Source organism: Maylandia zebra, linkage group LG1, assembly GCF_041146795.1.
Source record: "Maylandia zebra isolate NMK-2024a linkage group LG1, Mzebra_GT3a, whole genome shotgun sequence".
Classification (NCBI taxonomy): Eukaryota; Metazoa; Chordata; class Actinopteri; order Cichliformes; family Cichlidae; genus Maylandia; species Maylandia zebra.
In genome coordinates, this window is record NC_135167.1 from 18,329,954 (window position 1) to 18,348,812 (window position 18,859).

The 18,859-nt window shown below is 42.5% G+C and overlaps 2 protein-coding genes across 4 annotated transcripts; one reads left to right on the plus strand and one right to left on the minus strand.

Annotated features, from left to right (window-relative positions):
- Nucleotides 1–607: 607 nt before the first annotated feature.
- Nucleotides 608–14,677, minus strand: LOC101485135 (uncharacterized). 3 transcript variants are annotated; one of them, XM_004543052.4, is made up of 10 exons: nt 14,579–14,677; nt 7,182–7,269; nt 4,904–5,188; nt 3,854–3,957; nt 3,299–3,764; nt 3,117–3,209; nt 2,999–3,035; nt 2,679–2,750; nt 1,315–2,598; nt 608–1,230 (listed from the first exon to the last, which is right to left on the minus strand). In XM_004543052.4, the coding sequence occupies exons 3-10, from the start codon at nt 5,000–5,002 to the stop codon at nt 977–979; spliced, it is 2,409 nt and encodes an 802-aa protein (XP_004543109.1). In that variant the 5' UTR covers nt 5,003–5,188; nt 7,182–7,269; nt 14,579–14,677; the 3' UTR covers nt 608–976. The 3 variants fall into 3 exon arrangements, with proteins under 3 accessions (XP_004543109.1, XP_004543108.1, XP_076738885.1); XM_004543051.4 differs by having other exon boundaries at nt 608–1,233; XM_076882770.1 differs by lacking the exons at nt 4,904–5,188; nt 7,182–7,269 and having other exon boundaries at nt 608–1,233; nt 14,579–14,658.
- Nucleotides 9,045–16,138, plus strand: LOC101484836 (transcriptional repressor CTCF). Its single transcript, XM_004543050.5, has 13 exons — nt 9,045–9,245; nt 11,212–11,457; nt 11,555–11,737; nt 11,837–12,206; nt 12,298–12,468; nt 12,666–12,799; nt 12,881–13,001; nt 13,085–13,234; nt 13,426–13,586; nt 13,676–13,858; nt 13,955–14,096; nt 14,308–14,460; nt 14,598–16,138. The coding sequence occupies exons 2-13, from the start codon at nt 11,233–11,235 to the stop codon at nt 14,852–14,854; spliced, it is 2,250 nt and encodes a 749-aa protein (XP_004543107.1). The 5' UTR covers nt 9,045–9,245; nt 11,212–11,232; the 3' UTR covers nt 14,855–16,138.
- The last annotated feature ends 2,721 nt before the right edge of the window (nt 16,139–18,859 follow it).

Below are 18,859 nucleotides of genomic sequence, written 5' to 3' on the forward strand. Positions count from 1 at the left end.
CATATGTTTAAAAAAAACAACGTCCTCAGCCATTGTATACATGTGCAAAATCGGTAGCACGAAACCGAGAGATGAAATTTGTTATGTAAGTTAGCTGACATGCAAAAGGTGACACCTTTCCTGATAATACACAGCTCGCACAGATGTTCAGTGGTTAAATGTAGTCCGATGAAAAAAAGGAAACTCTTGGAAATGTCTGCCTCATAGAAATGAAAAGGAAAAATACTATTTCATATGTATGACTGAGTTTTCAGATGTATGACAACTCTGTATACCAGAGTTGTTTATTGAAAGATGATAAGTAGAAGACCAGTTTCACTAAGACCCAGCTATGAAATGTGTTTAATTAGGCTTTTATACATTACCATTTATCTTTAATAACAACTCTTTTACAAATAAATTTGCTAAAGTTAAAGGCATTTGACTTTAATAAAAATAACAACATTATCAAACTTTCATTCTCTGCAGATGAAAGTTGCTCTTTTATGATCAAATTAAAATCTGTCAGTGTGTGTGGCCATAATCGAGGCTGAGGATTATTGTAGATGTGGGAAAAACCTCCACAAAAAGCTGAGATGAAGTTGCTCAAAGTAATGATTTCACACAGTCACTTCAATACTCCATTTAATAGTCATAACTATGTCTCTTATCCATCTATTGTAAACATTGTGTATTTTTTTTTTTACCACAATAATTGTCTTATGGTACATAATCACACGTGCAATGCAAAACCTCAAACATAAGTTAAAAAAGGACAAAGACACTGCTGGATTTGTTGATTACGTCACACCGAGGGGATCTCAGTTCTTTGGTCCAGTGGCCCACCCTTTGTGGTGTGCTGCTGTGATGTGGTGGTCCCTGTAGGAAGTGCCATGGATCATCATTCCCCTCCCTCTGCTTCACCCTTTACTGTGGCCTCTCCTGCCCCCTCCTCCGTCACAGTAGTTGGTCCCATGTTTAGCATTTTCTTTTTTCCTCACTTATCACTCACTGGTTTAGTTTCCTCTTGCTTTTGACCCACTATCACTGCTTCCTCTGTGCAGCGCTCACCATCCTCCACTGCTGCAGATTCAGCTGGTGTGTCTGCTTCAGCTTTCACACTTTCTTCCCGCTCTTCTTTCGTTGTCGGTTCACTCTGGGCCACGGTTGGTTTCTCACTCTGGCTCCAACTGTCAACCACTTCCTTCTTCTCGTCTGCCTCAAGTACTTTGCTTGTTTGTTCCCCATCTGCTGCTAAAAGAAAAACAATATCATAAAACACACCATTCACCATGCACCTACATACAGAGATCACAAGCAGAACTTAAAACTCACCAGTGCCTTTTTCTGCAGGCCCTACACCGGATCTCTCATCAGATATCTGGATTACGTTATCTTGGCCTGGACTATCGCTAGCGGGTGGTGCAGCAGAACTTGTGTTATCAGTAGTGGGCAGGCTAGAGATAGTTGGTGTGAGCTTAGTGTCAACATTGTTGGGAAAAGGTGGCTCTGACCCAGTCGTGAGTGGGGAGCTAATTGCACCGGAGGTTGACGAACTAGCGGTGGAGGTGGTTTCTGCTCGGTTCAGACTGGTAGCAGTGGAAGTGGTGTCTGTAGGGTTTGTTTCACTAGAAGAGGTGGAGGGAACGGACGTAGTGGCTGGGTGAATGGCGGTAGATGAAGAAGCGGAGTTAATGGAGTCAGTGGATAATTGGGGTTGAGGTTGAGCTGTAGGAGTAGTAGAAGGTGCTGAGGTGGTAGGAGGAAGGGCAGCAGAGACCATGGTGGAGGAAGCGGTAAAGGTGGGGTCATGTGAAATTGTTACTGTAATTACATCACTTGAGTCAGAGGGAGGTGATGTAGTCATAGTGACTAATGTTGAAGAGCTACTGGATGTGACTGAAGCTGGTTCATGACTGACTTCGCTGATGGTGGTGGTGGTAGACAAGCCCGGCGGCACATCTGACACGCTGGTGCAGGGCGCAGAAGCTGTGGTGGTGACAGAAATAGCTGCATCACCACCAGCAGCAGGAGCAACATCAAGTGAGAGAACGCCATTTGGCTCTGGCAAAGTCGATTTGGCTGACAGATTTGTTGATGCCGTGGAAACAGGGCTTTCGTGACTGGGAGCAGAAACAGTTTCCGAGGTGGTAATGGAAGGCCCGGCAACTGTTGCTGCTGAAGTGGAAGTGACAGCGAGGCTTGGAGTAACAGACTCTGAGGAGGTGGGGGTAACGGATGCGTTGGCAGGGGGCTCTGTGGGTGCGGTCGTAGTTTCGGGGACGGAGGTTGCTGCAGGAGAGTCAGTGCATACATCTGCGTGTGAGGGAGTTACAGTACTCGAAGGGGGAGCTTCAAAGTCGGTCGAGTCGGGGACCGCGTTTGAGATTGTCGGTGCAGCGGGAGCGGTGGTGGCCGGAGGTGACGGCGCTGCGGCTGGGCTGAGTTTAGTGGGCGTGTGTGTCTCTGCTTCCTGTATTTGGGCCAGCTCGTTCTCAGGTGTGTTGCGGCCAGACGTTGTGGGGGGTGGCCCCGGTTTGATAACCGGCTTTGGAAGCAGAGCGGGTTTCCCGGCTCCTTCATGCGCTGACACACTTGCCCGAATCTGATGCCTTGTGTCTAAAAAGCAAGCAAAATAAACGTGAAAATGGTTCACTTACTGTACTCTGTACACATGAGAGCGTAAACCAGCGTTTTACCTGATGATGCAGACATCGTTCGAGGTTTTGAGAAAGTGGGAGGTGGCTCGGGTTTACTGTCAATGATGGTACCTGAAGGGCAAAAATCATTTTACCACAGGAATTAATGGCCCTATAATAGACTGAAAGAACCACAGACTCCTGCTTGGCTTATCAGCGCAGCCCCTCAGATACTAAATCTTTTCATTGGAGAACTGATCCATGTCGAGAAGCCTATCCTTTTGACACAAATCCCTAGACTTCAAAGATTAATTTAGCCTCATTAATACTACGCTGGAGCTGAGAAGACTATTAAACGTATCACAGATAAAGGCACATACCTTCAGACTCGGCCTTTTTCATCTCTCCTTCTTGATCCTACATAAAAAAGGAGCATTTAGTACTTTTTAAGGCCTCTGAGATATCCATAACAACATTCAGACATGCAGATGTGCAAACCTGTGTCTCTCCTGGCAGGGGTTTGGAAACTCCAATACGCTGAAGCATGAGATGGAGCTTCTGTTCAAAGCTATTCTGGCCTTCAAATTGTTTCTAAAAGCAGCAGCAGCAAACCAATTTTCAGTTCTTATCCACTAATGAAAAAGACTAAAAAAACAGGCATTAACTCTAGCAACACCCACCTTTGCTGTGTTTCTGGCATTGGTCGACCCCGCTGCTGCTGAGCCAGATAGCAAAATGAGAGACTGGGACTTCCCCTCTCTGAGAGCTCGGCGGGGAGGCACTGCTTCGCCCCTCAGCGGCGGAGCGCCAGAAACAGGTGTCTCCCGAACAGCTGGCTCTCCAGAAACAGCAGTGGGAGCCTCTTTTGCTTTCTCCTTTTCATTTTCCTTGTCGTGCTCCTTTACTCGGTCTTTGTCTTTGTCTTTCTCGGATCTGGCAACCTCCCTGAGAGGGCGAATGAGATCAGCGATGGAGGCCTTTTTGGGACGCCCCTCATGGCTCGTCTCTGATTTCAAACCTCGCCTCTTTTTGAGCGTAAAGAAATCACCCAGCTTCCTCCGGAGGGTTTTCGTCGGGGCCGGACAAGGGACAGAGCTGGCAGGAGCCACTTCGTGCACTGTGATAGATTCCTCATCCTGCAGCTTCCTGTACAAAGAGTCGTATGTCTCAGTTTAAGGTCTATTCACTTGTACGGGTAAACATGAAGGGGCTAATTTGTGTGCCGTGATACTCACAGTGTATCAGCAGGCAGTACTCTCTTAGTAAAGAACTCTTCAACTCCTTCATCCACACGCCCCATGAGCTCAAGGACTTCATTTTCACTCTCGATTATTGTCTCCTAATTACCCCCCAGACACACACACACACAGAAATCAGATATTTTGCACCACGGATCACACAAACTAACAAGGAACAACTCGCATCTTACAGCATGTAACTTTACATTACATAACTATCACTTCTGAAAACCCACACACTCCTAGCACTCCTCATGCCTCTATAGGTGTATTTTGGTTTGATTCTCTCATCCATTTATGTTACGATCCGGGCCTCCCTGGACTCAGTTGCTCAGTAACGTACAATGGGTGCTGGGGGGTGGAGTGGGAGGGGGTCGTCATTGGATTTTTTAAACGCTGAATGGAAGCAACATAACTCATTTTTGCCAATATAGGTAACGTGATATCAAAATTGGGAGCCGCATTGTCCTGATCACATTAACATCTGTGCCCACAAGTAGCAATGAAAGTCGGGGGAGGCTCGAGTCCAGAAGGCAAATTTAGCCGAAGTCACCGTTACATGATATCCTGTCAGGGGAATTGCTTGAATTTTGTCTCCCAGGCCATTTGTCTCCAAGGGAGTGACTGAATGTCTGCAGCCTAATAGCTCTGTGACAGCGTGATCAGCTCAGTGGAAAACGGATGAGCTCACACACATATTTTACACGATCACATGAAGAAACTGAATGGCTTCTTTTTTTCCTTTTTTTTTTAAGAGAAAGCAAGAAAACGAGCGCCCACTCTCACAGAGGCAGATTTCATTGGCTTCCTGAAGCAGCCGGTGACCGGTACAATGGCACTGCCTAATTCAAGCCGGGGACCAGGCATCTTTTACAGCACTCCCCCTCCATCCTTCCCTTCCCCCTGCCTCTCCCCTCTGTACCCTATTCCATCTCTCCTCTCTCCCTCCCTTCCATTTTCCCTCCTCTCTCCCTCAAACACACACACACACACCTTTCTCTCACTCTCCATTTTTACAGAAACCTCCCTGATTCTCCTGCACAGTACCTGCGGTCTGCTGGGACGATAGTTCAGTTTCTGTCGGTGAGGTCTCGGTCTGCTCTGGGTGTAGTGCCTGAGCACCGGTCCGCCCAATGGCAGCTCCATTGGGGAGACACACGGCACGCTGTTGCCGTGGAGCTCTGTTGCCGTGGCTCTGTTGCCGAGGCACCGTTGCTAAGAGCACGAGCAGCAGCGGCAGTATGTAATGCCTCTGCTGAGGTGGGAGGGGCCGGGGTGGCGAGACTGACAGATCTGACAACAGAACCAAGCCTTTCTCTGTCCCCCTCCCCTCTGTGAGAGGAATACCACGGGGGAAAAAAAAGATGGTGATAAAATAAGGAGGCAGGGATAAAGTGACCACACTAACATTTGCTTCATCCCTGCAGCCTCACCCATGAACGGCACATGCATGGATGCACCGATTTACTCCAGTGTGAAAAGGCTGAGTGCACAAAATGTTTTACTGTGGTTACGTAATAAATTAATAATTAATTTTATATGCGGAAAAGAAGCTATAAATGACAGACTGACCCACTCTGAAAAACTTCACATTGCATGCATTTAGTGTAACGCCTGTGTTTTACTCTACCTCTCCTGCATGTGGTGACAAGATTAAGTTATCTTAAAAGCCCGGTGTTTATGCACTGTGCATATTTATCTCTCTAGCGTATAAAGTGTACTGTCATTATTATATCATACCTATATATATATATAGTTATATCGGGTGTGTGGTATACACACACAGACCCTAAAATTGCACAAATTCTAATTATTATTTTCTCCTTTCGTCTAAAACATCTAAAACACGTTTTAAACAGCTTTTTTGTAGTTCTTATCTTTCTTTCCCTTTTTTTTAATCCTCTCTCCTTCACAAATGTTTGCTTTTGATCTGAATAGAGTTGTGCACGCCCCCACAACAGTTCCTCACACACACACGGTCTCTTTTTCACGTATTTCACTGTTTATATCGCTGTGCTCTTCTCTTACTGTTATGTCACTGTTCTCTCCTATGTTTCAAAAATTAAAACTCGTTCCTGAACCATTAAATAAGGCACACGCCCTTAGCAGCAGTTTCCATACATCTTAATTATGCTGCATATCCTCCAAAGGACGCATGCTGCAGGTTTCATGGGAATTTGGTTTCCTGGTTGGAATATTTGATAATCAAAACCAGGGCTGATATTTACATGGAGCTCATGTTTCTTTTCCAAAATAACAACCCACAAACAACTTGTTTTTGCATTTATGAAGAAAGGTCAGGTGTTCCACATGAAGTAACGTGAGAACAGACCTACAGCAGGTCACTGTAACCTAGAAGTAACTTGGTTATTTAGATCTTATTATTATGCTGACAGAAATCAAATAAAACCTGCAGTGCTCAGATTACAATTTCATCTAATCAGCAGGTTGTCTGGAGAAACTTCACCAGTCCAGAAATGCTCAGGACAAACAAGGGGATCAAGTGTTCACGTGTAACTGACTTTCACAAATAATGTCGGAGGTATTTGTACTTGCATTTCAAGAAATGTTAAGCTTTTAATGCATTACAGTTCAAAGGCAATTACTGTACTGCACAGCTTTTGTCTGCCAGCTGAACACAACCCCGTCTGATCTTCAAAACGTGGAATATTTCCCAAACTGTGACAGATTATAAAGAAATGTGAGTCTTAATTATTAGACAAGTAGCTGACAGATGACGACATGCAATCATTTGCATCATTATTCACTATGCACATATCAGCTCAATGTTTTTAAGGTTCGAATACAAATAAAAATTATGAAAGGAAACCCAGTACCTAGTAATCAAAGCAGTTAAGACTTTTATAGGCCCCAGCAGAGGCAGAGGCAGACATTTGATACACCCGGGGCTTAAGGTAGTATGCATGTGGGATTGGGGGGGTATCAAGACACGAGGACTAAACCCCAATTCAACCAGACCCCGAACTGATCCGGCAGAATTAAAACAGGTCTACAACAGTTCACAATCAGGACTACTTAGGATTTAACCAAGACAGAACCAGAATCAGAACTAGATGATAGTAGCACTAAAAATCATCATAGACCTGCACTACACTTATTTTTTAATTCTACCAAAACACTATTTAGATTGAGAAAAGTTTATATAATTATTTAGCCTTGTTGTGCAAACAAGCCTGCATAACTTAATAAATATAGAATTTGAAAAATAACAAACCTAAAAAGAAACACTAGGTACGAGATACATGAGGACCTATGATACGGTGATACTTTTGGTAAACGACCATTTGACTAACATGTGTCTCACCTGCTCTTGTTCCATCTCTGTTCTGTCCTCATTCTCCATCTCCTTCTCTTGCCCTCTCTGTTCCTCTCTCTCTCTCTCCCTCTTTGTGCTGACAATCAAGCCAAACACCAACATCATCAAATATACAGTTGAAACCAGATATTTACACACTCTTCAGATAAAAACACTTTTTTAATTGTAACATCAAATCAGACTAAATGTTTATTTTTTTAGGTTGATAAATATAAAGAGTAAGAAGAGAAACTATCTGTATTTCTTAATTGTAAATGGCACCAAATTGTATTCAAACTTGAGCCACACTTATGGAGCTCCACAGTTCTTTTCCTGGTGTTTTGGTTGACATCTCTTGATTTTCCCATTTCAAAGAAACAGGCTCTGTGTTTTGCGTTACAGTATATGCATCCACAGCTGTGCCACCAATTTACTCACATGGACTCTACTAACCTATCAGAAGCTTCTTCAGCTCAGAATGGAATCGTCTGGAGTTTTCTTATAAATTAACAATAAACTTAGTGTATATGTACTCCTAAATTTGATTAAAGTAATAAAAAATAGACAGCTCTGTCTCTCTTTATTCTGACATTTAACAAATTCAAAAGATATTTCAATATTTATCTAAAACAAAACAAATTTACTCTAAATTGATGTTGTACAGTAAAAAAATGTTGTTCCATAAAGTGTACGTAAATATCTGGTTTAAACTGTGAATATACTGCTGTGTATTGAACAACATACTTTCTTTTAAAACAGTGCTGCCTGAGAGCCCCAGAATCACAGGAATCCAGTACTGATTTCCAGCTTTGTCCCTAACACACAAGAGATTTCTCCAAATTCTCTGAATCTTGTGACGATAATATGTACTGTAGATGATAACATATTCACAATCTTTTTACATTTTACATCGAGGAACAATATTCAGAGATATTTTCAATATTTTTCAATAATCAGGAATTGTTCCACAGTTTGTGGACACAGTTTATTCTAGACTGGTGAACATCTACCCATCTTTACTTCTAAGAAAGTCTGTCTCTCTAAGATGCCGTTTTTATACCCAATCATGGGTCTAATTAACCTAATTTCAAAATGTTCCTCCAGCGGTTTCTCAGCTTAAACATTTACTTTGTATCTGTGTTCTAGTGTGGATAAAATATGAGTTTATGGGATTTGCAAATCACTGAATTCTGTTTTTGTTTACATTTTACACACTATCTCAGTTGTATGGTCGTTTTTTGTGTTCTAGCTACTTTTATTTTATCTCATGTTTAATTTTTGTTCTTAATTTTGTGTTTAGTTCCAGGTCCCAGTTCCAAGTCTTAGTAAACAAAGGCTAAAATAAAAGATTTCCCGTTTAATTTTAGCTGCTTTTTTATTTTATTTCATATGACTTAAATATTTTATACATAGTTATTGTTTCTAGTTTGGTGTTAGTTAACTAAAAAACCTTTGAACCAAATAATTAATGGTGGGCTATAATTGAAAAGTCCTAAAAGCTAGGGTCCAGGAGCTCACTTTCCCATGGCAACAGTCTAAATAGGTTTTCTTTTCATCTTACATACACTACGCAGCTAATTATCACTCACGATTTCATTTGTGTGCATGTTGTAAACCCCAATTTGACACTTTCATGCCGCCCTCCAGTGGCTAACTGGATGAACTGCTTTAATACAGCAAACATTATTCCTAATCTTGACTCGATGCTGTTGAATGTTTAAAGGTCACTCCCGATGAAAAAAAAAACTGATAGCAGATCAGAAAACTAATCAATAACCTCTCCCTTTTAATAACCGTCTCCGTGGTTGCCACGCCCACGCCTGAATTCAAATCTGGCGCCCATCACCCACAGCAACATCCCGATCCCTCCTCTTTACTCCCCGGACACCTAGTTGCGCAGGCGCAGTGGCTCTTATGGGCCGCCATTTTGTATGTTAGGCCCACTCTTCCAAAGCGGGAGAAAATTATTAGCCCGGCGCGGAGCACTTACGGCCGTCCGCTGCAGGACTGAAAGGAGCTACTGTAGGCGCTGAGCTTCCAAGTGAACATAACGAGGAAAGGAAGAAACCAGGAGTAAGTAGAGCTTTTACTTTGCCTCCAAACGCGGAAACGTTTTTGTAGGAGCCGTCGCCGGCCTCTAGGTGTCACGGTCGGGCTTACCGGCCAGGCGGCTGGCGGGGGGTGTTTGTCTCCCTCTATCGTTATCTAAAATGCACTAAATCCGTCTATAAAATGTAACTCCCTGTTTCAGTTGAGCATTTTGTTGGTTTTTGACCGATATTTCGATGTATGTGCACAGGGATGGCTGTATTTATCGGTGTTCCTGTTTTAAGTTTGTTCAGGCCTGACGTCCATCTTATCGTGCCCTTTGTTTCCTGTTTTCAGACGTACTCGCGCCTCCCGAGTTAACCAACTAACACGAGACAGTATTTAAGTAGTTTTATTTCGCTTATTAAACTATACATCATCTGTTGGACGATGTCCTGTGAATTGATAAAAACAGAACGGAGGAGAACGGATTTTTAGATTTAAAAAAAAATCACACACAAGCGAACAAATGCTTCCTGAAGCATCGGACTAAATGTGATTTCTGTTACTGGCTCACAGTCATAACCTATCAGCGTTCAGCCAAACCAGATAACCACTGGAAGGCAGGAATGAAGACTCTTTTAAACATTTGCATCGCAGTTATTAAAAACGGTTACGGTTTCTGCATCGTCCACCAGAGTTTCACTCTGGCTCGGGTGCTAGTTTACATGACCCGGACTCCTCGAACTCTGGCTTGTGCGGGGTGTCATTGCGTAATGGCTGTACGTGCTTAGTGTAAAGAGTCTAAATATGATAGTTTTTAGTACTCTGGTGAGTCTTAACATCTGTGGTCTCTACTGGGCCCAAGTCCAGGAGATGAGACTTTTATTGGTCCCTTGTATACTTTTACTGACTCTCAAAAAGCAAAGCTAAATCCCGGGAGCTTAATCTGTAAAACTATAGCATAATTTATTAAGCGATTTGTTTTACATTATAAATAAAACTGTTAAATAAATCTAGTGTATTGTTTAAATCTTGCACATTTAAACCTGTGGCGAACTTAAAGTTAATCTGAATAGAGACAACTTTCATTGTAGACTCTTAATTGTGCTTTGTAAAACAACCCATCTGATCAGTTGAAGAGGAGAACTTTTCTTCACGTTTAAACTATCTGAACAGGTACTTTATTTGAAACCCTTTAACTAAAAACAAGGTTTCTTGTCATCACACACAACTGCAGCTAGCTGGCCTTCTCCACATATGGTGACCAGTAAATGAAAAATGTTAAAATACTTTGTGCAAAATGCATTGAGCGCTGTTTGGTATGTATGTTCAGATGAGAAAGCACAAAATAAATGAAAACAGAGAACATGTTGGGTTGAGGCATTAAATAAACTCTAGTTACTAGTTGGTGGCCCTGGTGAAAATGGGGCATCGCTCATCCCTAGCAGAGGTGGGCTTTGTTTGTTTTATTTTGTGTTTTGTTTTAAAAAGTAAAAAAAAAACAGCATGCTGCTCATCTGACATCAACTCCAAGTAAAAGACAAGGGAAACGGAGTTTGGTGTATAAGCCCCAAAAAACCCAAAACAAACTGTGGACAGTTTTACACACTAAACTGTTTTTTTTTTCTAAAGTTGCCAGTTTAAATGGGTGTAATTGATATCCTGGAAATGGAAAAGTTTTGTATTCTGCTGGCAGCACTTTTTGTCATACTGCACATTCAGGAAAAGGAAAACCAAACACTGGGAATGTTTTCAGTGCACAGGCAAATATTGATACAAGGATATTTTTTTTTTTAAATTGTTTGTTCAGTTAATCTAGGTGCTTTCATCATCTGGTCTAAACATGTCTGGATTTACTGAAAGCCATCCCGTTGTTTCAGTTTAGCCAGAGGGCAAAGGAAGGGGGGGATCAAATAAAAAAATAAATAAAGCACTTTTTGGTTACAAACAATTCTCCATCACACCAGTCTTTCCTTTTGCTAAAGATATTCACGTTCTTTCTGTTTAGCGCATTTGTTGGCTCATTGCCATGGAGGCCGAGGTTGTTTCCATGGAGTCCGCTCAGGTGACGGATGGAAAGGTCCTGCCAGAGGGTGGAGAGGCCTTGACGCAGGGTGAAGTCGCTGGTAACATGGAGATGATGGTGATGGATGCTCTAGACCCAACTCTTCTACAAATGAAGACAGAGGTGTTGGAGGGAGGTGGCACAATGACAGTTTCAGGTGGAGATGAGGGCCAGATCATCACGCTTCAGGTTTGTAAAGAGCACGGTTTAAACTTTTTAGCCAGATTATATATGTCAGGTCTTTTATTTTTGCCATCAAACGATAAAGTCCAGTCTCTCTTCACAGGTGGTGAACATGGAGGAGCAAGCAGGTGCAGCATTAGGTCTGGGTCAGCTTCAGCTCGTGCAGGTACCTGTCACAACTACAACTGTAGACGGGCTCCAGGCTACTTATGTTGAGACGTCAGCGGCTAACAAGGATGCAGAGCCAGTTATTTGTCACACTCTTCCTTTACCTGAGGGCTTCCAGGTGAGAAATGACTTGAGGCTACCCGGTGCTTTTGATTGTCTTTGATTTTCAGTGAAGTCTTTGTTCCAGTAGGATTCATTTGTCATATTCCTACACTAGGTAGTTAAAGTGGGCGCAAATGGTGAAGTGGAGACTGTAGAGCAGGAGGAGCTCCAGGCAGCCCACGAGGAGCTCCAAGGGACAAGGGTGGAGGAGGAGGAGGAAGAGCCAGCAGAGGTGGAGACCTCTGTGCCCCTGCAAGATGACCCAGAGTGGACAAAGGACCCTGACTACCAGCCCATTACTGCTGTCCGTAAAGCAAAGAAGGGAAAGAAGAGTCGCCTGCGCTATGCAGAAGGCGATCGTGACATGGATGTTTCTGTGTACGACTTTGAGGAAGAGCAGCAGGAGGGACTGCTGTCAGAGGTTAATGCTGAGAAGGTTGTGGGCAACATGAAGCCCCCGAAACCCACAAAGATCAAGAAAAAAGGTTAGACTTTGATCAAGTTACACGAAAACTTTCAAGAGATTTTTTTTTTCTTCTTCTTTCCCAGTGCTAAATTGAACATCTCTGTGTCCAGGTGTTAAGAAGACTTTCCAGTGTGAGCTGTGCAGCTACACCTGCCCACGGCGCTCTAACCTGGACCGACACATGAAGAGCCACACAGATGAGAGGCCGCATAAATGTCACTTGTGCGGGAGAGCGTTCAGAACAGTCACACTGCTGAGAAACCACCTCAACACACACACAGGTATTTGGAGAAAATACAGAAACGGAAACAATTTGCTGGATGGACTTGGTGAGCGAGGAAGTAAATTTTCAGAGTGTTTACTTATTATTACTGCAAAAGTTAGTGGGCATTTATCTCCTTTTCATCCAGTGTTGTATTTCAGATTTCAGCTACACCAGCAGTTAATATACAGTTCTGATTTTCTTCTTCGTTTAAAGGCACTCGGCCACATAAATGCACAGATTGCGACATGGCGTTTGTGACCAGCGGTGAGTTAGTGCGTCATCGTCGCTACAAGCACACACACGAGAAGCCTTTTAAGTGCTCCATGTGCGACTATTCCAGTGTCGAGGTGAGTTATATTAGTTATTTAATTGGGCATCAACCTGGTCTCTATACCATGGAATAAAGGCTAATGTGTCTCTTTTCCCAGGTGAGCAAGTTGAAAAGGCACATCCGCTCTCACACAGGGGAGCGACCCTTCCAGTGCAGTCTTTGCAGCTATGCCAGCAGAGACACTTATAAGCTGAAGAGACACATGAGGACACACTCTGGTAAAATCCTTAGATTTTCAGTCAAAGTGTGTTTTAGCTCCAGTTTTTTAGGAGAGTAGCTGACTCGTCTTCTTCTGTTGCAGGTGAGAAGCCATACGAGTGCTACATCTGCCATGCTCGTTTCACACAAAGCGGCACCATGAAGATGCACATCCTGCAGAAACACACAGAGAATGTGGCAAAGTTTCACTGCCCACACTGTGATACCGTCATTGCACGTAAAAGTGATCTTGGTGAGTGATTTGAGACTATTTCTACTTCAAACTGTATGCAGAAGGACAGTTAAAGGAACGTAAACATGTTGCTCTCAGTTAGTGGATTGCCCTGTGTTATGAAACAGAATATTTCAGGGAGTCTTTATCTCTATAACAAGGCAATATGACATTTATCTGACTGGATTTTTATGCCTTTGTCTCCATCTTAGGTGTTCACCTGAGAAAACAGCATTCATTTATTGAGACGGGGAAGAAATGTCGTTACTGCGATGCTGTGTTTCATGAGCGCTATGCTCTCATTCAGCACCAGAAGACTCACAAGAATGAGAAGCGTTTCAGATGTGACCAGTGTGACTACTGCTGCAGACAGGTCCGTGTTGGGCTGGAATACATTATGCTCCTGCTGTTTATTTTACTGCTAAACAAACGTTAAATGTCTTTTGTTCTGTTACCCAACAGGAACGCCACATGATAATGCACAAGCGCACGCACACAGGGGAGAAGCCATTCGCCTGCAGCCAGTGTGACAAAACTTTCCGTCAGAAGCAGCTCCTGGACATGCACTTCAAGCGTTACCACGATCCTAACTTCACCCCCACTGCCTTCGTCTGCAACAAATGTAGCAAGACATTCACTCGCAGGGTAGGACTGACCCTTGAGATCATAGTGCACACATGAGAGGGTTGTTTGTGTGCGTATGTCACAGAGGTGTGACGGTTCTGTGTTTTTGCTCCACAGAACACGATGCTACGTCATGCTGACAGCTGTACAGGTGATGCTTCTTTAGAAGAAAACGGAACTCCACCACCCAAAAAGGGACGACGTGGCAGGAAGAGGAAGATGCAGTCCAGGAGGGATGATGATGACGACGACGACACAGGTCTCGTACACAAGTGCTTGAAAAGCTGATATACAAATAATCAAAGTGTCTTAAGTAAATATTTAGGAGCCTGTCAAAGAGGTTTGGGTGCTACATTAAATTGTTGCAGATCTTGATTTTTTAAGGCCGTGCAAGAAAATGTGATTAAGTCTAACAAGTTATTGTTTCCCCCCTTTAAAAAAAATAAATAAATAAATATATATATATATAGAGGGCGAGCTTGATGAGGTAGAGGAGGAAGAGGATTTGCTGACTGAGATGGAGATGGAGGTGGAGCAGGCCTCGCCTGTTGTCCCTATCCCAGCCCCAGTGGAGCCACCAGTCAAGAGGAAGCGTGGGCGCCCCCCAAAGAGCAAACCAGACAGTAAGTGTTTAATTGGTGACCGTTTTTGATGTCATTTAACTCGTAGTGTGTAGTGTTGGATTTTTCACAGATAACAAACTATATGTACCAATTTGAAAAGGTGTGTCTTTAGTCTGACCTGAAATTGTCCTAAACAGCGGCTGCTATCATCCGTGTGGAGGACGAGGCCACCGGAGAGGTCGACGACATCATTGTGAAGAAGGAGGTCGGAGCCGACCAAGACGATGATGGCAATGAGGCTGCACAGGAGGTGGTGGTGGGTGGAGGGAAGTCGACCATCCAGATGGAGGAGCTGACCCAGGGAGAGGGTGCTACGCAGGCGGGGCAGCTGTCTGAAGCCCCTCCGAACGGGGAACTGACTCCTGAGATGATCCTCAGCATGATGGACCGGTGATGGGTGTGAGGGTCAACCCTGTTTTTAAAAAGGAAAAACAAAACCCATCCCTTTTATTAAGTCTGCAGTTTAATTCTTGGCATTTAGGATAACAAAAGTCCTCCACAGACAAAAACATCACTGTTGTAATTTAAGATTTGCTTTTTAAATCATGTATTGATACGTGACTCGGATGAGTGAAAAGAGTGTTTTGTTTTTTTGTTTTTGTTTTTTTTCTTCTCATGTTTGTTTGTTTTTTAAGTAATGATTTACCAACCAACAACTCATGGCAGTTAATTTTGGAGTGGCTGTAGTTCACGGGAGTATCTTACCCTTTTTGTTTGCTTGTTTTTGGGGGGGTTTCCCCTCTTGTCAAAAATCACAATTCGGTTCATTTCAAGATGATGAGATAGCCTCATCTCATCCAATTGTATTCTGGATACATTTCCGACCTCAAAATCTGCAAAGGCATCCTAATCGTTCTTTAAGTTTAGTTTTTGTTTTGTACATAGTGCACATGGTGTTAAAATCCAGATCATATTTATCAGTGAAGCGTTGGTAAATAGGAAAGTGCTGTCTAGTAAAACTGCAGAGGAAAATTGTCTTCTGGGGTTTCACTTAAGAGCAGCGTGATGCCAAAAACATGTAAATTAAGCCCAGAGCTGAAAGTCTTTTGAAAAAATTGATTGCGGAAATAAATTTTAAATAAAGGGGACTTTTGATACTGCTGCTAGTCACAGCCACTTCAAGATATTTTTTTTTGAAAAGAGAGTATTTTGAATTGTATTTCTCTTTTTCTGTGGTTAGTAAATCCCTTTTTAAGCATATTCTAGTTTTTAAAGCTTAATAGACTGCTTCTCTCATGCTCCTTGCTACTGTTACACCTGTAGATGATGTGTATGTACTAAACATTGATGAGTTGATGAAAAGATGGTTGTTTTCGCTCTCTCGTGTAGCCATTCCACTTTGAGTTGTTGTTTCCCTTTTGTACCATTGGCGATGCAAAGCTACGTAGCAGCTTGAATGACCTTTTAATAACTGTGTGGCAGATGAGAACAAATCTACAACTGCACAACCAATAAATGAGACTAGTAGACACGAGACTTTAGGTTTCTGCAGCTGCAATAACTGTTTTTAAAAGTCTGGTTTGGCTGAGTAATTAACATGTTAGTGGCGCACTCATGGCAAAACGTTTGCTTGAATAATTGTTTATTAAAATTGGCTAAGAAACAGAGCGATAAAACAGAAATGTCGGTTTATTTTGCTTGCAAATATATTTTATTAAATGGAAACATTGATATTAAATTTTTTTTTTTTAATCTTTATTTGTATGTCCTAAAGAATATTTGGGAAACGGGCTCTGGTGGGCTGGTAGTGGATGTCATTAACATAAACTGTATATAAAAGGTGGTCGTAAATGAAAGGTAAAACCAGTCCAGATGTGTTAAACCCCCATTCTTTCTCTTGGCCAGCAGAGGGTGCAAAACTGATTACACTTGTTTGAGCTCAGTAAACAGTTTCCTGCTGAGTTTATCATCTCAGTTGCTAGTTTTGAGTCGTAATCAACACAATATGATGATCGTTTTGTAAACTGGTCCCAGTTCAAGTCAAAAAGGATAAACGACCTTGAGATTGGTTAGATATACCACTTCGCTTATGTTTGGACTTGATGACGCAAATTCAAAACCTTCCGATTACAAGACGAACTCCCAGCTCTTGAGCTAAGATCGCCCCTGGGGATATCATATTCGGGCTTCACTTTCCCTTCCAATCAGGCAAAGTGATCTCATTTGTTTATCACTCTCTATTGGCATATTCACGTGAAGTGGATTACGCTGGAAACATCTGACCAGTCACAAACATACTGGCAGCAGAGTGATATTTTTTTGTAGTATTATATTTATTTATTTTTTTTGGTTTTTAAATATGTTTTTAAAAGAAGAAAGGAAACTCCAGTATTAGGAAAAATTTGAAGTTGCTCACATAATCCAGTGTGTGAATGTGTGTGTGAATGGGTGGATGACAGGTTGTGTAAAGCGCTTTGGGGTCCTTAGGGACTAGAAAAGCGCTATACAAATACAGGCCATTTACCATAATCCAGGCTAAAGGAAATAGCTGTGTGTGTGTGTGTGTTTGCATTTTAAGTCCTTTGGTCAGTAAAACTGAAGTTAACCCTTTTTGAAGCTAGGAAGGAAAGGAAAAAACAAAACAAAAACATCATGCAAGTTAACAAGGCTCATCTGTATCACTAGAAGAACGTGATGGGTTATAGTTTTTTATTTCTTTGACTGCCAGTCCTGGTGCAGTTTAATGACCTGAGAGTAATGTAATATATAAATAAGAACTTAAATGCTGTTTACCTGTAAATTTGTCACATGGTCGACAGAGGTGTGAGGCATTTCCCAGGAATGATGGTACTTTCCAGAGAAGTGAAGTCAGCAGCATAAGTTACCATGGCGATGTACTGCAGTAAGAAGTCTTTGTCTTGGTAATAATTAAAACCCACAGCTAAACTCAAAGTTACCTGGGCATGCCCAAATCTTGCTTCTTAGTTCACCAGTGGAAATGCTCAACATCAGACCTCAAAAGGGATCTCCCTGACTGCTGGACGACATCACTGCACTGTGGCTGCATCCATCTTTTACAAAGTCTAAAGGTATCCCTGAGATTGCGTATTTGACATACAGAGCTAAGAAATGATGGTTTCAAATAGAGCATTTAGATTATTTGTGCACACATGACCTATTTATTAGAAATTTTGCCCATGTTTAATATGAACATTCACCACTATAACAGCACATATAGCTGGCTTTTGTGTATAAATGTGAGAGATGATACAATTGATAACATTTCACATTATAAATGAGTCATAATTTGGACATTATTCTAGCATAACTGATTTACTAAAATACTCTTTTTACAAATAAACTGCTGAAGATTTGTGACCCAGAGTGTCTCTTAAATTTGAAGCTGTGGATTTTAATTACTATAAAGTCATTAAGATTTTACGTCCATGCTCACACACTCACTCATGGTTTTCTTACACTAATTGGGATCTTTGTGGGATCAGTCTAATCAGCCTCCAATAATAAAATTCTCAACTCCGTTTAATCTTTGGCTTCAGTGAACGTGCAGCAGCAGCAGGATCCAAAATTAATGACCACTTCCATTGCATGTGACTTGTCCCGTGAATTTTTATCATGTGAGAAAGGCACGCTGGGGCCGATTATAAATGCTTTTCACTGCCACTGCTGCCATTTTAATTTACCACATGCCTGATTGAACTAAAATAATCTCATTTTTGTATGTGCACCAACAAAAGGAGTAAACATCTGCAGGGTATTTTAATGCATTACTTTAAAAAGTAGATTTTTTTGTCCTGTTAGTTAGCAGACTCAGCAGCCTCACTTAATGCTTTTGGGTGATACTATCCATGGAGTACTGACATTCACACGTGGCACCCATCTTATTCAAACTGGATGTTTAGTGTCTGCTTTTCTTTTTACTATCGAAGCGTTAGCTCACTAAGGCCTTCAGAAAGGGCTGTGGATGTCTGAGTCTCCATCCATCTATTTTCTTCCCCTTATTTGGGGCCAGGTTGCGGGAGCAGCAGCCTAAGCAAAGAAGCCAGGACCTTTTGTCTCCCCAGCCACTCCTCCAGCTTATCCGGTGAATACTAAGGCATTCCCAGGCCAGCAGAGAGGCATAATCTCTGCCCAGGGTTCCATGTCCCAACAGTTAGCCTCGATAGCTGGGCATTGGACCATCAGGGCCTCTGCCCTTGACCACCACCCGGCATACATTGCACCTGCAGGAGATGGCCCGACATGAGTCCAGGCCCATGTTTCCTGTTTGAACCCCATGGAATAAGGCCCAGCCACCCTCCCTCTCCAGGCCTGGCTCCAGGGTGAGGCCATGAGAATCCTGTTCAAGGGAGGGTAAACTAAACCTTGATTTCTTCCCCTTGGTTTGGGTCTTGTGAATTGCTCTTCATCTGTCCCATCAACAAGGACAAATTTGCCTTGG

What these genes read in the sequence shown, in the direction of transcription:
- LOC101485135 (XM_004543051.4), bottom strand. Translation starts at nt 5,002, where the DNA reads ATGGAGCTGCCATTGGGCGGACCGGTGCTCAGGCACTACACCCAGAGC. An exon ending in CCCTGCCAGGAGAGACACAG is followed by an intron (nt 3,036 to 3,116) that starts GTTTGCACATCT and finishes TTTTTTATGTAG; the next exon opens with GATCAAGAAGGAGAGATGAA. An exon ending in GAAAAAGGCCGAGTCTGAAG is followed by an intron (nt 2,751 to 2,998) that starts GTATGTGCCTTT and finishes TTTGCCCTTCAG; the next exon opens with GTACCATCATTGACAGTAAA.
- LOC101484836 (XM_004543050.5), top strand. Translation starts at nt 11,233, where the DNA reads ATGGAGGCCGAGGTTGTTTCCATGGAGTCCGCTCAGGTGACGGATGGA. An exon ending in GCCAGATCATCACGCTTCAG is followed by an intron (nt 11,458 to 11,554) that starts GTTTGTAAAGAG and finishes CTCTCTTCACAG; the next exon opens with GTGGTGAACATGGAGGAGCA. An exon ending in CTTTACCTGAGGGCTTCCAG is followed by an intron (nt 11,738 to 11,836) that starts GTGAGAAATGAC and finishes TTCCTACACTAG; the next exon opens with GTAGTTAAAGTGGGCGCAAA.